Source organism: Rhinoderma darwinii, chromosome 4 (assembly GCF_050947455.1).
Source record: "Rhinoderma darwinii isolate aRhiDar2 chromosome 4, aRhiDar2.hap1, whole genome shotgun sequence".
In the NCBI taxonomy this organism is placed as follows: domain Eukaryota; kingdom Metazoa; phylum Chordata; class Amphibia; order Anura; family Rhinodermatidae; genus Rhinoderma; species Rhinoderma darwinii.
In genome coordinates, this window is record NC_134690.1 from 231,604,916 (window position 1) to 231,620,914 (window position 15,999).

Here is a 15,999-nt window from a genome sequence, read left to right on the forward strand (position 1 = left end):
CTATAGGAAAATATCATTACACATAGTATCTGAAATTTCACATGATGACATAATGTAAAAGCGGTGATGGCAGTAGTATGGCACGTGACTGCTGAGGCAACCGATTGGCACCGATTTAAAGGCTGTCATCACTGGCAGCCTGTAAACAGAATACAGCATACAGAATACAGCGGATGACTGCTGAAGCATCTGCGCTGGATTAGTGGGGGATTGAAGAGGTGAGTACTGGTTTTTTTTGGTCATTTTAAAATATATGCGTTTCCTATTTATTATTTTTTTCATACGATTAGACATCCCCTTTAACTGCGGTGAGAGGCTGACGCTAATCCATACACACCCAGGCAATACACCTATGTCTTTATTTATGAGCAGCCCTTTGTTCACTCAGGACCTCAGGATGTGGCAGGCTTCCTGTTTCCTGATTTATTATCAGCAGTAGGACAGAGTTCCAGTAATCCTCGGCAGCTGCATTATACATCATAATGCTGCTGATCTTGAACACAGCCTCTGCGGATCCCTAGCTCTGCTGGTAATAAATATATTAGGCCAACCCAGTACAATACTATTTCAACCCCCCCCCCACCCCTTCCCAGGAATTATTATATATACACTACCGTTCAAACATTTAGGGTCACTTATTTTTTAAAGAAAAGCACAGTTTTTTTCAATGAAGATAACATTAAATTAATCAGAAATACACTCTATACATTGTTAATGTGCTAAATGACTATTCTAGCTGCAAACGTCTGGTTTTTAATGCAATATCTACATAGGTGTATAGAGGCCCATTACCAGCAACCATCACTCCAGTGTTCTAATGGTACATTGTGTCTGCTAACTGTGTTAGAAGGTTAATGGATGATTAGAAAACACTTGAAAACCCTTGTGCAATTATGTTAGCACCGCTGTAAACAGTTTTGCTGTTTAGAGGAGTTATAAAACTGACCTTCCTTTGAGCTAGTTGAGAATCTGGAGCATTACATTTGTGGGTTCGATTAAACTCTCCAAATATCTAGAAAAAGAGAGCTTTCATGTGAAACTCGACAGTCTATTCTTGTTCTTAGAAATGAAGGCTATTCCATGCGAGAAATTGCCAAGAAACTGAAGATTTCCTACAACGGTGTGTACTACTCCCTTCAGAGGACAGCACAAACAGGCTCTAACCAGAGTAGAAAGAGAAGTGGGAGGCCCCGCTGCACAACTGAGCAACATGACAAGTACATTAGAGTCTCTAGTTTGAGAAATAGACGCCTCACAGGTCTTCAACTGGCAGCTTCATTAAATAGTAAACGCAAAACGCCAGTGTCAACGTCTACAGTGAAGAGGCGACTCCGAGATGCTGGCCTTCAGGGCAGAGTGGCAAAGAAAAAGCCATATCTGAGACTGGCTAATAAAAGGAAAAGATTAATATGGGCAAAAGCACACAGACATTGGACAGAGGAAGATTGGAAAAAAGTGTTATGGACAGACGAATCGAAGTTTGAGGTGTTTGGATCACACAGAAAAACATTTGTGAGACGCAGAACAACTAAAAAGATGCTGGAAGAGAGCCTGACGCCATCTGTCAAGCATGGTGGAGGTAATGTGATGGTCGGGGGTTGCTTTGGTGCTGGTAAAGTGGGAGATTTGTACAAGGTAAGGCCTGATTTACACGATCGTGTGCGTTTTGCGTACGCAAAAAACGCTGCGTTTTGCGTGCGCAAAAGGCACTTAACAGCTGCGTGTGTCATCAGTGTATGATGCGCGGCTGCGTGATTTTCGCACGGCCGCCATTATTATGACACTCCGTTTGGATGTTTGTAAACAGAAAAGCATGTGGTGCTTTTCTGTTTACATTCAGAGTTTGACAGCTGTTGCGCGATTCACACAGTTCGCACGGAAGTGCTTCCGTGCGACCTGCGTGTTTTTCACGCACCCATTGACTTCAATGGGTGCGTGATGCACGAAAAACGCAGAAATATAGAACATGTCGTGAGTTTTACGCAGCGGACTCACGCTGCGCAAAACTCACGGACTGTCTGCATGCCTCCATAGACTAATATAGGTGTGTACGACACGCGTGAAAAGCACGCCCGTCGCACGCGCGTATATTACGCTCGTGTAAATCAGGCCTAAAAGGGATTTTGAATAAGGAAGGCTATCACTCCATTTTGCAACGCCATGCCATACCCTGTGGACAGCGCTTGATTGGAGCCATTTTCATCCTACAACAGGACAATGACCCAAAGCACACCTCCAAATTATGCAAGAAATATTTAGGGAAGAAGCAGGCAGCTGGTATTCTATCTGTAATGGAGTGGCCAGCGCAGTCACCAGATCTCAACCCCATAGAGCTGTTGTGGGAGCAGCTTGACCGTATGGTACGCAAGAAGTGCCCATCAAGCCAAACCAACTTGTGGGAGAGCCATCTGGAAGCATGGGGTGAAATTTCTCCCGATTACCTCAGCAAATTAACAGCTAGAATGCCAAAGGTCTGCAATGCTGTAATTGCTGCAAATGGAGCATTCTTTGATGAAAGCAAAGTTTGAAGGAGAAAATTATTATTTAAAATAAAAAACATTATTTCTAACCTTGTCAATGTCTTGACTATATTTTCTAGTCATTTTGCAACTCATTTGATAAATATAAGTGCGAGTTTTCATGGAAGACACAAAATTCTCTGGGTGACCCCAAACTTTTGAACGGTAGTGTATATATATATATATATATATATATATATATATATATATATATATATATATATACATATACATATATGTATATACACCTATATTGACGACTCTGACGCAAGTTTCCTCTCACATGTTACAAAGGAGCAGAGCAGTCAGAGCCGAACTGCTGACAGATGCTGCAAGCAAGTGTAGAGAAAGATATTGTCCTTCTTCTAGCAAGCAAATTGCCGTTGATGTAGGAGAAGAACGCATGTGTACAGGTGCAGGGTAGCCGCTCTATAAGTAGAAAAGCACCGGCTTTACTGGGGAGGGGTGATGCACCATGTACAGTCGCACACTCTAAAGGCCAGCTCTGCCTACATAAAAGCTATTATGTAGACATATAGGAAAAACTAATTACATAATGGAGGCATCACAAATCAATGGTGTGGGATGCCTAAGGGACCGGATGTCACCCTATCCTATAGTTCACAAAAAAAAAAAATTGTACGTTAGTTGCTCATTTGAGCCATTTGGAGCCTCACTATCAATCAAGTCTATAAATCCATTGAGACTCTTTTTGTAGAAGGCAACAATCGTAGTTGCCTCCTCATGGTGATGGTCTTAAATGCCCAACTGCGCAAACGGCGATTGATCGTTTATCACCCTGATGGACAATATTGACATGTTTGGCGAAAGGTGTATCATCATTTCTTACAATGTTGCCAATATGTTCCAAAATCCTCTTGTAGAATATGCAAAAGGTCTTCCCAACATAATTCTTTTGACAACTGCAAGTGGCAATGTAAATCATCCCTATTGTCGAGCAATTGATAAGGTCTTTAATAAGATACTGATGTTTTGTCCTAGCACTTATAAATACCTTAGTTTGGATGAAATGTTGACATGCTCTGCAGTGTCCACATTTGAAGGAACCATGTGGACGAGATGGTAACCAGGTTCTTTGGGGTGGGGTATCAGAGAAGTAGCTGTGCACAAGCCAATTCTTCAAATTCCATCCTCTTTAATTTAGGGGGTATCTGCAAACATTGAATGGATGCCATGACTAAGAGCACTTGCCGTGCTTGAAACGCGTAGGCGCTGAAATATCCACCTAATACTGCCTTGATGCCCATATGCACCTGACATCGAATTTTTAATCTTTTGATACAATAAAATTGGGAATACGTTCCTTTTTAACCACATACCTGCAGCGCTGGATCAACTTTCTTTACAATTCTATTGTTTGCCGTGGACCGTCGCGGAGATCCGAGCGAGGCCAAGGTGTCAGGCGTTGGACTGGTGAGCTGGAGGTTTCCTCCCCCCATTCTTATCTGCAAACATGTCTGATTTATCATCACTAGTCTTAAGCTCCGATATCTACTGAAGATCTGTTGGACCTCGCAGTGTCTGATGTTGTATCAATGATGTGCATGGTCATATTTCCATCTTGTTTAGATTTAGAGGTAAGAAGACCAGTTCTGCTGCATCTTATGACATTCTTATAGGCATCACGCAATGTTGCATCTGGGATCACACATTGCCCCCATAGTTCGAGGGTTTATTTCTATGGTATCATCCTCTCTCAGATTCCTCAATGCGGATCATTTCAATTTGGGTCATATTGGAATAAGGTAGGTCATCCCTCAGGGAATAAAAAAAGGTCTATGCAAACCCTATCACCAATGGGAGCTATTGGGTTTTAAGTTGGTAAATGAGCCAATCACCAATGTTTTGTCATTTTCCAAGTTTGCAAGTCTATAACCCATGATAACTTGTCAAACTTGATAGAAGGTACAAAAGTTAGGCCACGACTGAGGACACTTAGATGTTGTTCATTTAGTGCTTTACTAATTACTTGTAAGGAGTCAGTTTGATTTGCTACTTCTCCGGAAACTTGTTGGCCAATTCCTTACATGATATGAGGCTTGGTATTGGCCTTGGGATATAAAAAAACATCACTGGCGATTACTTTGCGGATTGTGTGTTTATGTACCACAATCCTTCCCTCTTTGTGGTGTTTACCCTTTGTCCTGTTACCCATTCCCTTTGTTATTTTTGCCTTAATACACCTGCCTGGACCCTTATGCTCCTCAATTTGTTCCATTATTGACATATCAGAGGTGGACAATCCTAATCAGGGTCCTTTTGTGAGCTATGGAATAGGTGGGGTGATCGTATATAAAGGCCCTTTTTAGGGCTGATACATATCGGTAGCGATCATTACTGTGACAAAGAAAATTACCATAAGCTGCGTAGAAGTTTTTCTAGCGAAATCACTCTTACCTATTTCTACTACCCTTCATACTGCTGAAAATTCTTTTTGTTATCAAGACTTACCTAATATTACTTTGTTGTTGTTTAATTAAAATTAATATAAGTTATGTTTTAGAGCAGCTTTTTGTCAGCGATAGCCTAAGAAATGTCATCAGTGAAGCTAATGGAGGTGCATTAACAGTCAGAAAACTTTCTGTAAAGTGCAACATAAATCTAATATTTTATTACTAAAATCAGCAGCCAGTGTATATAGCCTCTATAAGGCTTTCAAACAGTTTAGAGTTGTACAAACTATGATACATTTCTAAAATAAAATTACAAAAAGTTAATTCAAGAACTGTTATTTTGCTGAACTGCCAAAACGGATTATTTTTTAATATTTGATTGTCTTGCTGTATATAGATCAGGGATGCTTTGAAGATATCAAGGGCTAATGTCCACATAAGCAACGGATTTGTAGGCTAATATTATAGGACTTTTTCCTTCACATATAAGTTTATATGAGGCAGTTCCTACTTCAAAGCATGTGCTAAAGCAAACACTTCCCATTGCCTAATCTATATTCCTAAACAAGATGACTTGCAAGCATTTTATTCTTTACTTGTCCTTGTTAGACAATATGTGCCAATTTCTCTGCAATTCTACAGATTTTTAATGGCCAATTGCCGCCATATAATCAAAATAAAGTCATTTGAACAAAATTGTAAATCATAAAACTAAAAAAGTTTGTCTTCATAGTAGCTGCTTGAATATCATCGTGGTACAGATCTGATTAACACATTATATCAAGCAAAAATAGTTGTACGGAAATGAATGATCCCATTAAAAATCAGTTATAGCTACTGTATGTAATGTAACAGTAGTCCGTATATAGATCAGCTGTTGTTGCAAAAGTCATGTCCTTTTCATGATCATGTTTTTTTACTAGATTGTGAAAATTCAAAAACAGCGTTGGCTTTTCATTGAGTTTTCTTGGCTCTCATATGAAGAGTTCCAGTCTGGCCCTGCATACCTTCTACATCATGGCCACACACATTTATTGATTGGCTTTGCTTTGAGGACATTTATAACAAACACAATCGGTCTGAAGGAGGCTTATTGGTTTTGTAGAATGTACATATCCTGGTGAGAAGATTTAGAATTTGTGCATTAGAGATTCATCAGAGATATCTGCACCATTGGATTCTAATTTTTCCATCATAATACCATTGGCTTCTGGTAGTGATTTCCTTTTACTTTCTTCCTTGTCCTCTAATTCTACAGCTTCTTCCATAGTATTCATAAGTGGCTTTCCAAGTGTTTCCGGGAGCATGAGAGTTAAAATACCAGTAATTAAGGCCATAATCCCCACAAGTAGCTGAGAAAATAAGCATTAAGTATGTTATTGACTTTTTGCTTAATCGAGCAGGCAAAACCTCCATTAAAATATAGACTATATACTATGTACAGTAAAAAAAGAAATATCAGACTTAGACAAAAATCCGACAGATCACATAATACTGGTAAAAATATTGAAATTAGATTTTTAGCGTTAAAATTGTATATGGCTAAATAAAGTTATAAAAGTCTAAGAGCCAGTACCTGTGGCATAAATATCCATACATCGGTCAGGTAAACACAGAATGGAGCAACCACGCTACCAATCCGACACATCATGCTCCCACTACCAACAGCCAAGGATCTAGAATTGCAAGAAAATGAAAAACTTAAATTGCCACTTGACAAATAAATGTTTTAAATAACATCTTAAAGAAGAGTTAGACTGAGTTCACACTTCGCGGATTTGACGCATATTTTCAGCGCAGATTTTACACTTTGCAATGCAAAAGGGTGAGATCTGCGTCAAAACCGCAACAAAATCTGCGACAAATCCGCAACGTGTGAACTCAGCCTTAAACGATATAAGTTACATCCATACATCAAATCCTCTTACCGTATAACTGTTGGATATAGTTCAGCTGTGTATAGGTAAATTAATCCAAATGCAATACCTATTGAAAACTTCCCTGCCATGCTCATAACAATGGTTATTGTATTGTAGTCCTGTAATATAAACAAATGGGTTAGCCTCACAGGTATATGCCAAAAAGGTGGGGTGGAGTAGTATGTATAATAAGGACATTGTTTAGTACTATAGATTAGTGCGTCTCAAACCAGTGCTTTGTACGATGCGTCATGCCTGCCATGTGTTCTGAATTCAGTAGGACAGTCCCACTGTTCTGGCAGAAGCAATCTATCACAGATCACTTAATCCGGGTATTCTCCTTTTAAGACATTCCTGTGCACATTCTCATGGGGGCTCTTGACACAGAAAAGGCTGGAGCATAGAGAAATGAAGGTATTACATTGACTGGGGACCAATGCCTGGGACTACAAGCTCTGTGGCTGGAACTGGAGGCATTTTCACTAGATCTGTGGTTGGCACTGATAAGGGGCACTGTAAAAACTAATAAATCTGTTGTAGCTTGATATTCACTGCACATCTACATGTCCATCTTCTGGCATGAAAGTCACCCACTGGTGAGGCCCAATCATCACTATAATTTGGCTGGTGAGGCCCAGAGGACAAAGTTCAAGAAGCCTTGCTCTAGAATGTAAGTAGCACATGGTATATACTATACACTAGCAATGCACATTTGTTTTTTGATCTTTTTGATTTTAATATAATTACCAATAATAGCGAACTTTACATGGAGCCATAATATTAATTAGAGAAATTGATTTGATGTTATATTGATCCTTTCTTCTTTGGTAGACAGGTAAAGTAAAACAGCTTTTGCATGTTGTCTTTAATTCTGTAATTCCCATCTGTGTCAGGGCTCCATTCCGACGTTCCGTCTGAGCTTTCCGTCGGAAAGGAGCCCTGACTGACACAAACGGAAACCATTCGCACCGGATCCGTCACCATTGAAATCAATGGTGATGGAAACGGAAACCTATGGTTTCCTTTTGTGTCAGTCAGGGCTCCATTCCGACGGAAAGCTCAGACGGAACGTCGGAATGGAGCCCTAACACAGATGGGAACGAAGCCTAACATGGAATCTACCTTTGCTGGGGTAAATATTTGTAAGAACTTATTTTTGTTTGTACCAGAAAAGGGTCCAACATACTGTAACACTAGCATACAAAATATAATACTTTTGTATTAATGCAACAGAATGAGAGTTCACATGCCATGAGTACAAAATAGTCAATTGAGATGTGATCTAAAGAGGTTGTGCAGTCAAAATTTTAATTGACTAAAGGAAACCGGAAAATAGTTCAGTAATGCATTTTTATTATACTGTATATAGCAGCACTATTGAGACCAAGTAGCCTACCTACATGCTCATATTCAGAGGAAGAAGCACAGCATACAGGAGGATGCTTTTCTTGACTTCTCTGTCAGCAGAAGAGGAACATTCCAGAGCTGGCTATAGGGGCCTACTCCTGGTAGATATTGCCACACACAGTGCCCCTGGTAGATGGTGTCACATACAGTGTTCCCTGTAGATAAAGTCCCACATGCTGCTTTTATCTAATGCAACTGCGGGGAAAAACCGTCGCAAAAAAAACATTCATAACAAGCGCCGCACGTTATTTCTGCCTCCTATTGCTTTCAATGGGAGGACAGATGCAAAAACTGCTCGGATAAAGAACATGCCACTTTTTTTCTGTGAATGGCGAATAGCCACCCACCCGGAAAAAAAAAAAGCTTCTGCCTCCCATTGAAATCAATAGGGGCTGATTTGGGGCGTTTCTTGTTGCTGATTCCGATGCAGTTATTGCATAAAATTAAGCGCCAAAAAATGCAGTGTGAACTACCCCATAGAATGCAGGCCTACAGAAGGTGAAATTTGCCTAGCTGGTTAGTATTTTTATATAAATATGAATCTGAAATATCTTGCAAAAGTGGAAAAAATTATACTATAGTATATTTCTTATGAAGGGTAAGTAATAACATGCATACCTCAGGAATGACCATAATGACACCACAAATGACAGTACTGAGTAAAAGGAATGGAACTAGTGTATTCCTTCTGCCAAGTTTGTCCATACCGAGACAGCAGACGATATATGATGGGATCTCCACAGCACCTACAAAATAATTTTTTTACAATTATTTCAATTATCAGTAGAATTTGTCAACATTAGAGCATATAGACATCACAGTTTAGTTGTATAAATCTGAATAACTAACCTGATTTCGATTTGTCTTTCGGACATATTTTGTAACTTGACTGACTGACGCCGATGGCCCTACTAACATCTGTCCAAAAAGTTCTCTGACTTGTTGGAAAACTTTGTTCGTACAGCAAGAATTTTTAAGGAGAAATGGACGAATATACCTTATGTATGCCTTCAAGTATTCAGACATGAGTACATGTGGTTAGGTTTGTGCTTGCATATGTCAATCCATGTAGGTGGAAATGTACACGAATGCTCATGATTGCCTCTGTATGGGATCATTGCTTGATAGCAACACACTACAGGAGACTGCAATGGGCAGCTTTTCCTGAAAATATTCTGATATATTTGGCTCATGGTTAAAACTACTAGTAATTTCCTGATATTCGCTAGATTGAGTGTGCTTATCAAATATTTGTTTCAGTAATTCTGCTTATAACTACTTATATAAAATATATACTGTAATCATATAATGTAACATAGTTTGAAAAACTGAAAAAAGACATTAGTTCATCCAGCTCAGCCTATTAACCCACAAAGTTGATTGAGAGGAGGGCAAAAAACTATTTTCCTCATTTTAGGAAAAAAATTCCTCTGCGACTCCAAATATGGTAATCAGAATAACTCACTAGATCAACAACCTATCTCCAAAAATCTAGTACATTATAGTATATTTACAGTGTGTTAAGTTTAAAATGTCCTATGTGTTTTATGTATGGAATATAATAAGATCATTTTAGTGGCCTAAGTCCAATGGTGATTTTCAACCAGTTAACGCACACCCCACGTAAATTAACAAGCTAATGAACTAGTCCCCGTGCCAGAATCCCCTGAATAAACTGTTACACTGGCAGCCCGATCCTACACTGTGACAGAAACTGAAATAATTTGTTCCCTGTCACTTAAAAACTCTGAATACAGCGATTATATTGAGCACTGTGTTCCCGAATCGGGCAGTTGCTAGGGAATACTGTGACATTAGTAATATCACATACTGTGTGACACGAACATGTTTTGCATGAGCTTCAGATGCTCAGGCAATTATACATTTTTGACACAAAGAATGTATGACACCCCAAACATAAAATTATTACCCATGGCTACCAATTTTAGTCTGTTCTATCCCAGACCTATCTACTTTTGTGCATTTAATAGAAAAAGTCTTTAACTATATGATTGTGATTCATGTACAGCATTTAAGCTATGGGAGGGAGATACATTTAACACTAAAATAGAGTTTGTGTTCTCTGCACTATAGCGACATCATAAGTTACACAATGTACACATATTTGTGTAGTTAATTATGCACGGGAAAATTAGAAGATACATTTTTGGGGTAAATATTATTCATTGAACAAACTACTTAAAACAGAGCATGAAAAAATTAGGAATAACCGTATTTTTTTTTCCTGTTTCTGACCATTTTTCCATAAGGCCCCATGCACATGAACGTATTTTTTTCCTCCTGTAAATACTGGCGTAAATACGGGTCCTTTGTCACACGTATTCAACCCATATTCTACCAGTATTTACGCACCCGTGCCTATAAAAACGGGTCCGTTGTCAACAGTTTTCCACCCATATTTACGGACCCATTTTCTCTTCACTAATCGGCAGCCCCTTCTCTCTATCAGTGCTGGATAGAGAGAAGGGGCAGCCCATTCAGGCAGAGTTTCCGCAGTGATTGAAATGAAAAGAAGTTCATACGTACCCCAGCCGTTATCTTGGTGACGCATCCCTCTTTTGACATCCAGTCCAACCTCCCTGGATGACGCCGCAGTCCATGTGACCGCTGCAGCCTGTGATTGGCCTGTGATTGGCTGCAGCGATTACATGGGATTAAACGTCATCCCGGGAGGCCGGACTGGAGGAAGAATACTATTAACTCCAGCGGTAGTTACTGTCCAGGGTGCTGAAAGAGTTACTGCCGATCAGTTAACTCTTTCAGCATCCTGGACAGTGACTATCCCCTGAAGTCGCCTAGCAACGCTCCCGTAATTACGGGTGCACACACGTAGCCACCCGTAATTACGGGAGCCCCATAGACCCGTGCCGTAATTACGGCCTGAAATAGGACATGTTCCATGTTTTTCAACGACCCGAACACCTTCCCGTAAGCAAATGGGAAGGTACCCGTGGCCAATAGAAGTCTATGAGCCCGTAATTACGGGCGTTTTTACGTTTGTGTGCATGGGGCCTTATAAGACCTAAAAAATGAATCAGCTCCAAATTTAAATAATAAGAAAGTCCTACTGTATGTGTCCTGCAAAAAAAGAATCAAACCGTTTTGGTGTAGACTAAGAAATAATAAAATAAAAAACTTAGCTTTACAATGTAGCATTCCAAAAGGTAAAATTTTGCTCTGGGCATGAAGGGCCAAAACAGCCAGTCATGAAAGGGTAAATGATTTGTCGGAGCACTTTATCATTTGTATTCTGAGTTACAAAATATTATAACTCTTCTAATCTAGTCAGTAATTTATAGTAGAGCGACAGCCATGATACTAGTGTAAGCAGAGCCTTATCCAATTCTGCTTATAGCAAGGTTGAGTCCATATTCTGAATGCAGTTCTAGTGCTTTTGCATATAAATTGTACTGTATATAGCAATTATTCAATGTGAACTATGCAAGTTTGGACTAGCCTACAGGGGTACCTGGGGTTACATAGTTACACAGTTAGTTTGGTTGAAACAAGACACATGTCCATCAAGTTCAACCAAGGGATATAAGAAAGGGACGAGATATCTGTAAACTTTAGAATTTTGTTTTACCCCTATTGATCCAGAGGAAGGTAAAAAAAACATTACACGTGAACCAATCTGCCCTAAAAAGGAAATCATTTTCTAACAAGAGTTCTATACATTGACACAGGCACTGGCATTATTTTCTTCTAAGAAATTATTTAAGCCTTTTTTAAAGCCATTTACTATTCCTGCTGTGACCAGCTCCTGCGGTAGACTATTCCACAGATTCACCGTTCTTATGGTAAAGAAGGCTTGTTGCCTTTGCAGATTTAACCTTTGTTTTTCAGATAGAGGGATTGCCCCCTTAAATATGATGGTATATCTTGTGTGTATAATACAACAAAGATTACAATGCAATTTAAAGTGGATGTGTACATGTTCTGTATAGATGAAAGGTGGACCCCCAGAATTATCTTCTCTGGTAGGCCCAAGGAACCCCAGTCCGATATTATGTGGCTGCAATCCTTGGGAAACCTCCTTGAATAACGTTGTATAAATGATAATTAAAATACCTTACTACAAAGCACGTGTTAAAATACGGTTATGTTATTTGCATATAGTATGAGATATATATATATACACACACACACACACACACACACACACACACACACACACACACACACACACACACACAGTCCTCAACAATGGAATAGCAACACCAAGAAGGACAAGCCATAATGTTATGAAAATCGAGAAAGTAGGTGTGGCTAAGGTCTGCAAATGATCACATTTTCAAGCACCTAGCTCCAATCTGTGGCATGTGGGTGGGGCATAGAGGCCAGGTGAAAAGAAAAGTTTTTTAGCCACATGAAACCTCAAAAATCGGATGAAGTGGTGTGGGATGATTGTGCGATGCCTCCTGTTTGTCTATGTGCCAGTTATCGCCACTTGTCGCAAACGAAGAGGGACAGAATCCTTGAACTGAGAGACCTTGGTTTATCACTCCGGGATATCGCTACACGCCTAGGCCGAGATGTCAGAACTGTTAAATGTTGTGTGTCCCGGAGATTGGGAAACCAACAACGAACGAGAATCACAGCGAGAGTTGCGCGGAAGCGAATCTCTGCATGGGAAGTTTGTCTGATTCGAAGAATGGCGCGTAAGGATCCATTCTGTACTGCAAGTGAAATTAGACGTCACATCCTAAGTCTAGGGCGGCAACCAGTGTGGACACAAACCATCAGAAGGCGTTTGCACGACATTGGGCTACGAGCTAGACATCCAGCTACAGGTGTTCCATTGGCCACATGCCACTGCTCCCAAAGGCTATCATGGTGCACAGGAAGACGGCAATGGAGGCTGGAATGAAGGTCTCTTCAGCAATGAGTCCTGCTTTTGTCACGGATGCAATTATAGCCAGTGATTGGTCTGGAGACCATGTGGGCAATGCCATAAAGAGGCCCTCACAAGGGAACGTCACTCCGTTCCTACTCCCAGGATTATGGCGTGGGGTGGCATAATGGTCAGCAATTGCAATACGGAGCCACCAGCAGCCAATCTTGATGATTTGCGTACCCAAGTGCATTCAGCATGGCATAGCAATCCTCAGACAACCATTAATAACCTCATGGATAGCATTCCAAGGCGTATAAGTGCGTGTATTTCTGTGTGCGCCACTCATACTCGATACCGAATAAATCAAGATGTCTGTGATTTCCACAATTACAATACTTTTCCTTCTTGGTGTTGCAATTTCAATGTCGAGGAGTGTATATACTGCAGGCATGGGTGTATGTATATATATATATATATTTATGTATTATGCTTGGTCACGCTGTAACAAGCTGACAATATTAATACCTGTAAGAAAGAGGTTTAAATATTCATTTCCTCCCAAGTTGACAGAGTTTAAAGCGAATACGTAGTATCCCAAGCTTCCAGTAAACCAAATGAGCCACACAGAAATGGTCCTTCTTGCGAAAGTGCAATTGTGAAATAGGTCAAATACATTGTGGCTTTTGGCAGGCTGGGCATGCTGTCCACAAGGCTCCCTGCCCTCCTCCACAGGACATAGTTCTGACAGCTTGCATGGAGTGCTCACTTTGTTCCACTTTTCCATTGTTGCAATTACACTTTCTACTTCTTTGTATTTTCCCTGGGAGTGCAGCCAGAATGGAGTCTCAGGGAGCATCCAGCAGCATAGGACGAATGGTAGGGTGATAACAGACAGAATTATTTGATATATCCACCAGGTACGCACCAAGTATCCAACCAAAGCCACAACCATAACTCCAACAGCAAAGAAAGCATGAATGTGTATTGAGGCCCAAGTACGAGCTTTAATTCCTACATATTCAGTCACATAAACAAACACCACGACTAGGTATCCACTAGATGCCTGGAAAGACAGAACAAAATCATTATTGTTCAAAGGAAATATTTACATCCTCACTTCCTAAACAAAAAAAAATCATGGACTCATGGACATGACTGTATTATAGCTCTTTACAATCTCAGTTGTACAAAGCAGTAAAACTGCACCTATAGATTTCTAATATAATTCTAATATAGGCCCTACTAATCCTTGATCTCATAAAGATTTTATCTGTCAGATTCCCATAGAATCAAAATCATGGCATGCTCTATCAGTCGCCAAATTTCTACTAGGGGAGAAACACTCCGTAATACAGCATTGTACGAACAAAATACAGTGACACACAGAGTGCCTATCTATGACTTCGTATCATGGAGCTGCAGGGACTCCGCGTGCTTCTGTACAACCTCCATGCGCGCACCTCTGCCGTGTGCATGAGGCCTACAGCTATGTTCACACTTCTGTTTATTTGAAACTTTTTGCTCTGCAACTGATCTTAACGGATTGAAAAACAGATGATAAATTAAGATCAGTTGACAACAGCTTTTCAATATGCCACCCATTGATCTCAATGATGAAAAGAAAAAAGAAAATGCTCCATGATGGATGCTGTAAAAATTGAATCAAGACAAAACTGGTGAAGACTGATGCAAATTGATGCCAAAGTGCATCACATTGCATCAGTCTTCAGCAGTTCCGTTATGTTTCTTAGAAAGAAATAGGATCCGTCAACCAACCCATCATGATCTCTGTTTCTTGTAGGCTGTGCCACAATTGGGATCAGAATACGTCACTTTAATTGACCTTGATAGATTATGGTTTATATATTTTATATTAAAGTTATATTTAGCAAAACATACAACGTCTGAAATGTTTTAGACTCTAATTACCTAGGTGGTTTTTACTTATAGAACTTAGAATACTGTAACATATAATAAAATATAAAAACACACCATAGCCAGGAAAAAACGGACTATGACAAAGCTGTAGTAGTTGAAGGTAAATGCCACAGCAACACCGAATATAAACTGGCATGAGCTTGTGATCCACATTATTGGTCGTCTTCCCACTCTGGAGATAATGAGAATAAAAACAACAGGTAGGTCAGCATTGAAACATTAAATACAATTCACTCCATCCTAATAATTTTGAATTTACAATATTATCTCAGATACCAGTTATTCGAGCACAGTTCAGAATTCTCCCACATTAGAAGTTATGTTCAGGATGAAGAGCCACAGCGCTATACAAAATACATTAATGTTAATTGTATTACAAATATAGAGAGGGGGACACAACAGACTCACATTATTGATAATGCCTCATTGTGTCTTTGATGATACTGCTGCAACCTGGGTATTACTATAAATTTACGAAAATAAAATGTTTCTTCTTTTTCTTCCTTCAAATATGATGCGTTATTATTATATGCAATTTGATATATTCTAATATCTGAGAAATCGGAGGGACTAGAGTGAGCGGAACGGAGGTGTGGCGGCCCAACATTTTTTTTGTCGGGGGCCGAGAAATTTTATGAATGGCCCTGCATAGGAGTAACTGGATAAATGTTCATAAATAAAATGTCCACAAATGGGGGAAATTCCCATTGATAAATCAGTATCCAGTAGAACTTGCATAACCCAGAATGTCACAACAAATTAATTTTACCAACACTCTTCAACTGAGAAAACGCTGATCTTTGCACTTTTGTACTCCTGCCTTATGTGAGCCATTAGATGTTGGCTCCATTTGGTTTGCTAATGTACCTGCTTCATTAAGTTCTGGCAAACTCATCAATGGGGAGTTGTATTTATATATAAACATGTTATTTCCATTTTAATAT

General features: G+C 39.7%; 1 protein-coding gene across 1 annotated transcript in view; it reads right to left on the bottom strand.

Annotated features, from left to right (window-relative positions):
* Positions 1–5,136: 5,136 nt before the first annotated feature.
* Positions 5,137–15,999, bottom strand: part of SLC22A16 (solute carrier family 22 member 16) — a 40,737-nt gene continuing 29,874 nt past the window's right edge. The window contains exons 3-9 of the mRNA XM_075862274.1: positions 15,110–15,227; positions 13,643–14,180; positions 8,878–9,005; positions 6,862–6,971; positions 6,510–6,609; positions 6,135–6,285; positions 5,137–6,050 (exon numbers count right to left, since the gene is read on the bottom strand). Of these exons, the coding sequence (XP_075718389.1) occupies positions 5,965–6,050; positions 6,135–6,285; positions 6,510–6,609; positions 6,862–6,971; positions 8,878–9,005; positions 13,643–14,180; positions 15,110–15,227 (1,231 nt within the window). The 3' untranslated portion in view covers positions 5,137–5,964. The remainder of the gene's footprint in view (positions 6,051–6,134; positions 6,286–6,509; positions 6,610–6,861; positions 6,972–8,877; positions 9,006–13,642; positions 14,181–15,109; positions 15,228–15,999) is intronic.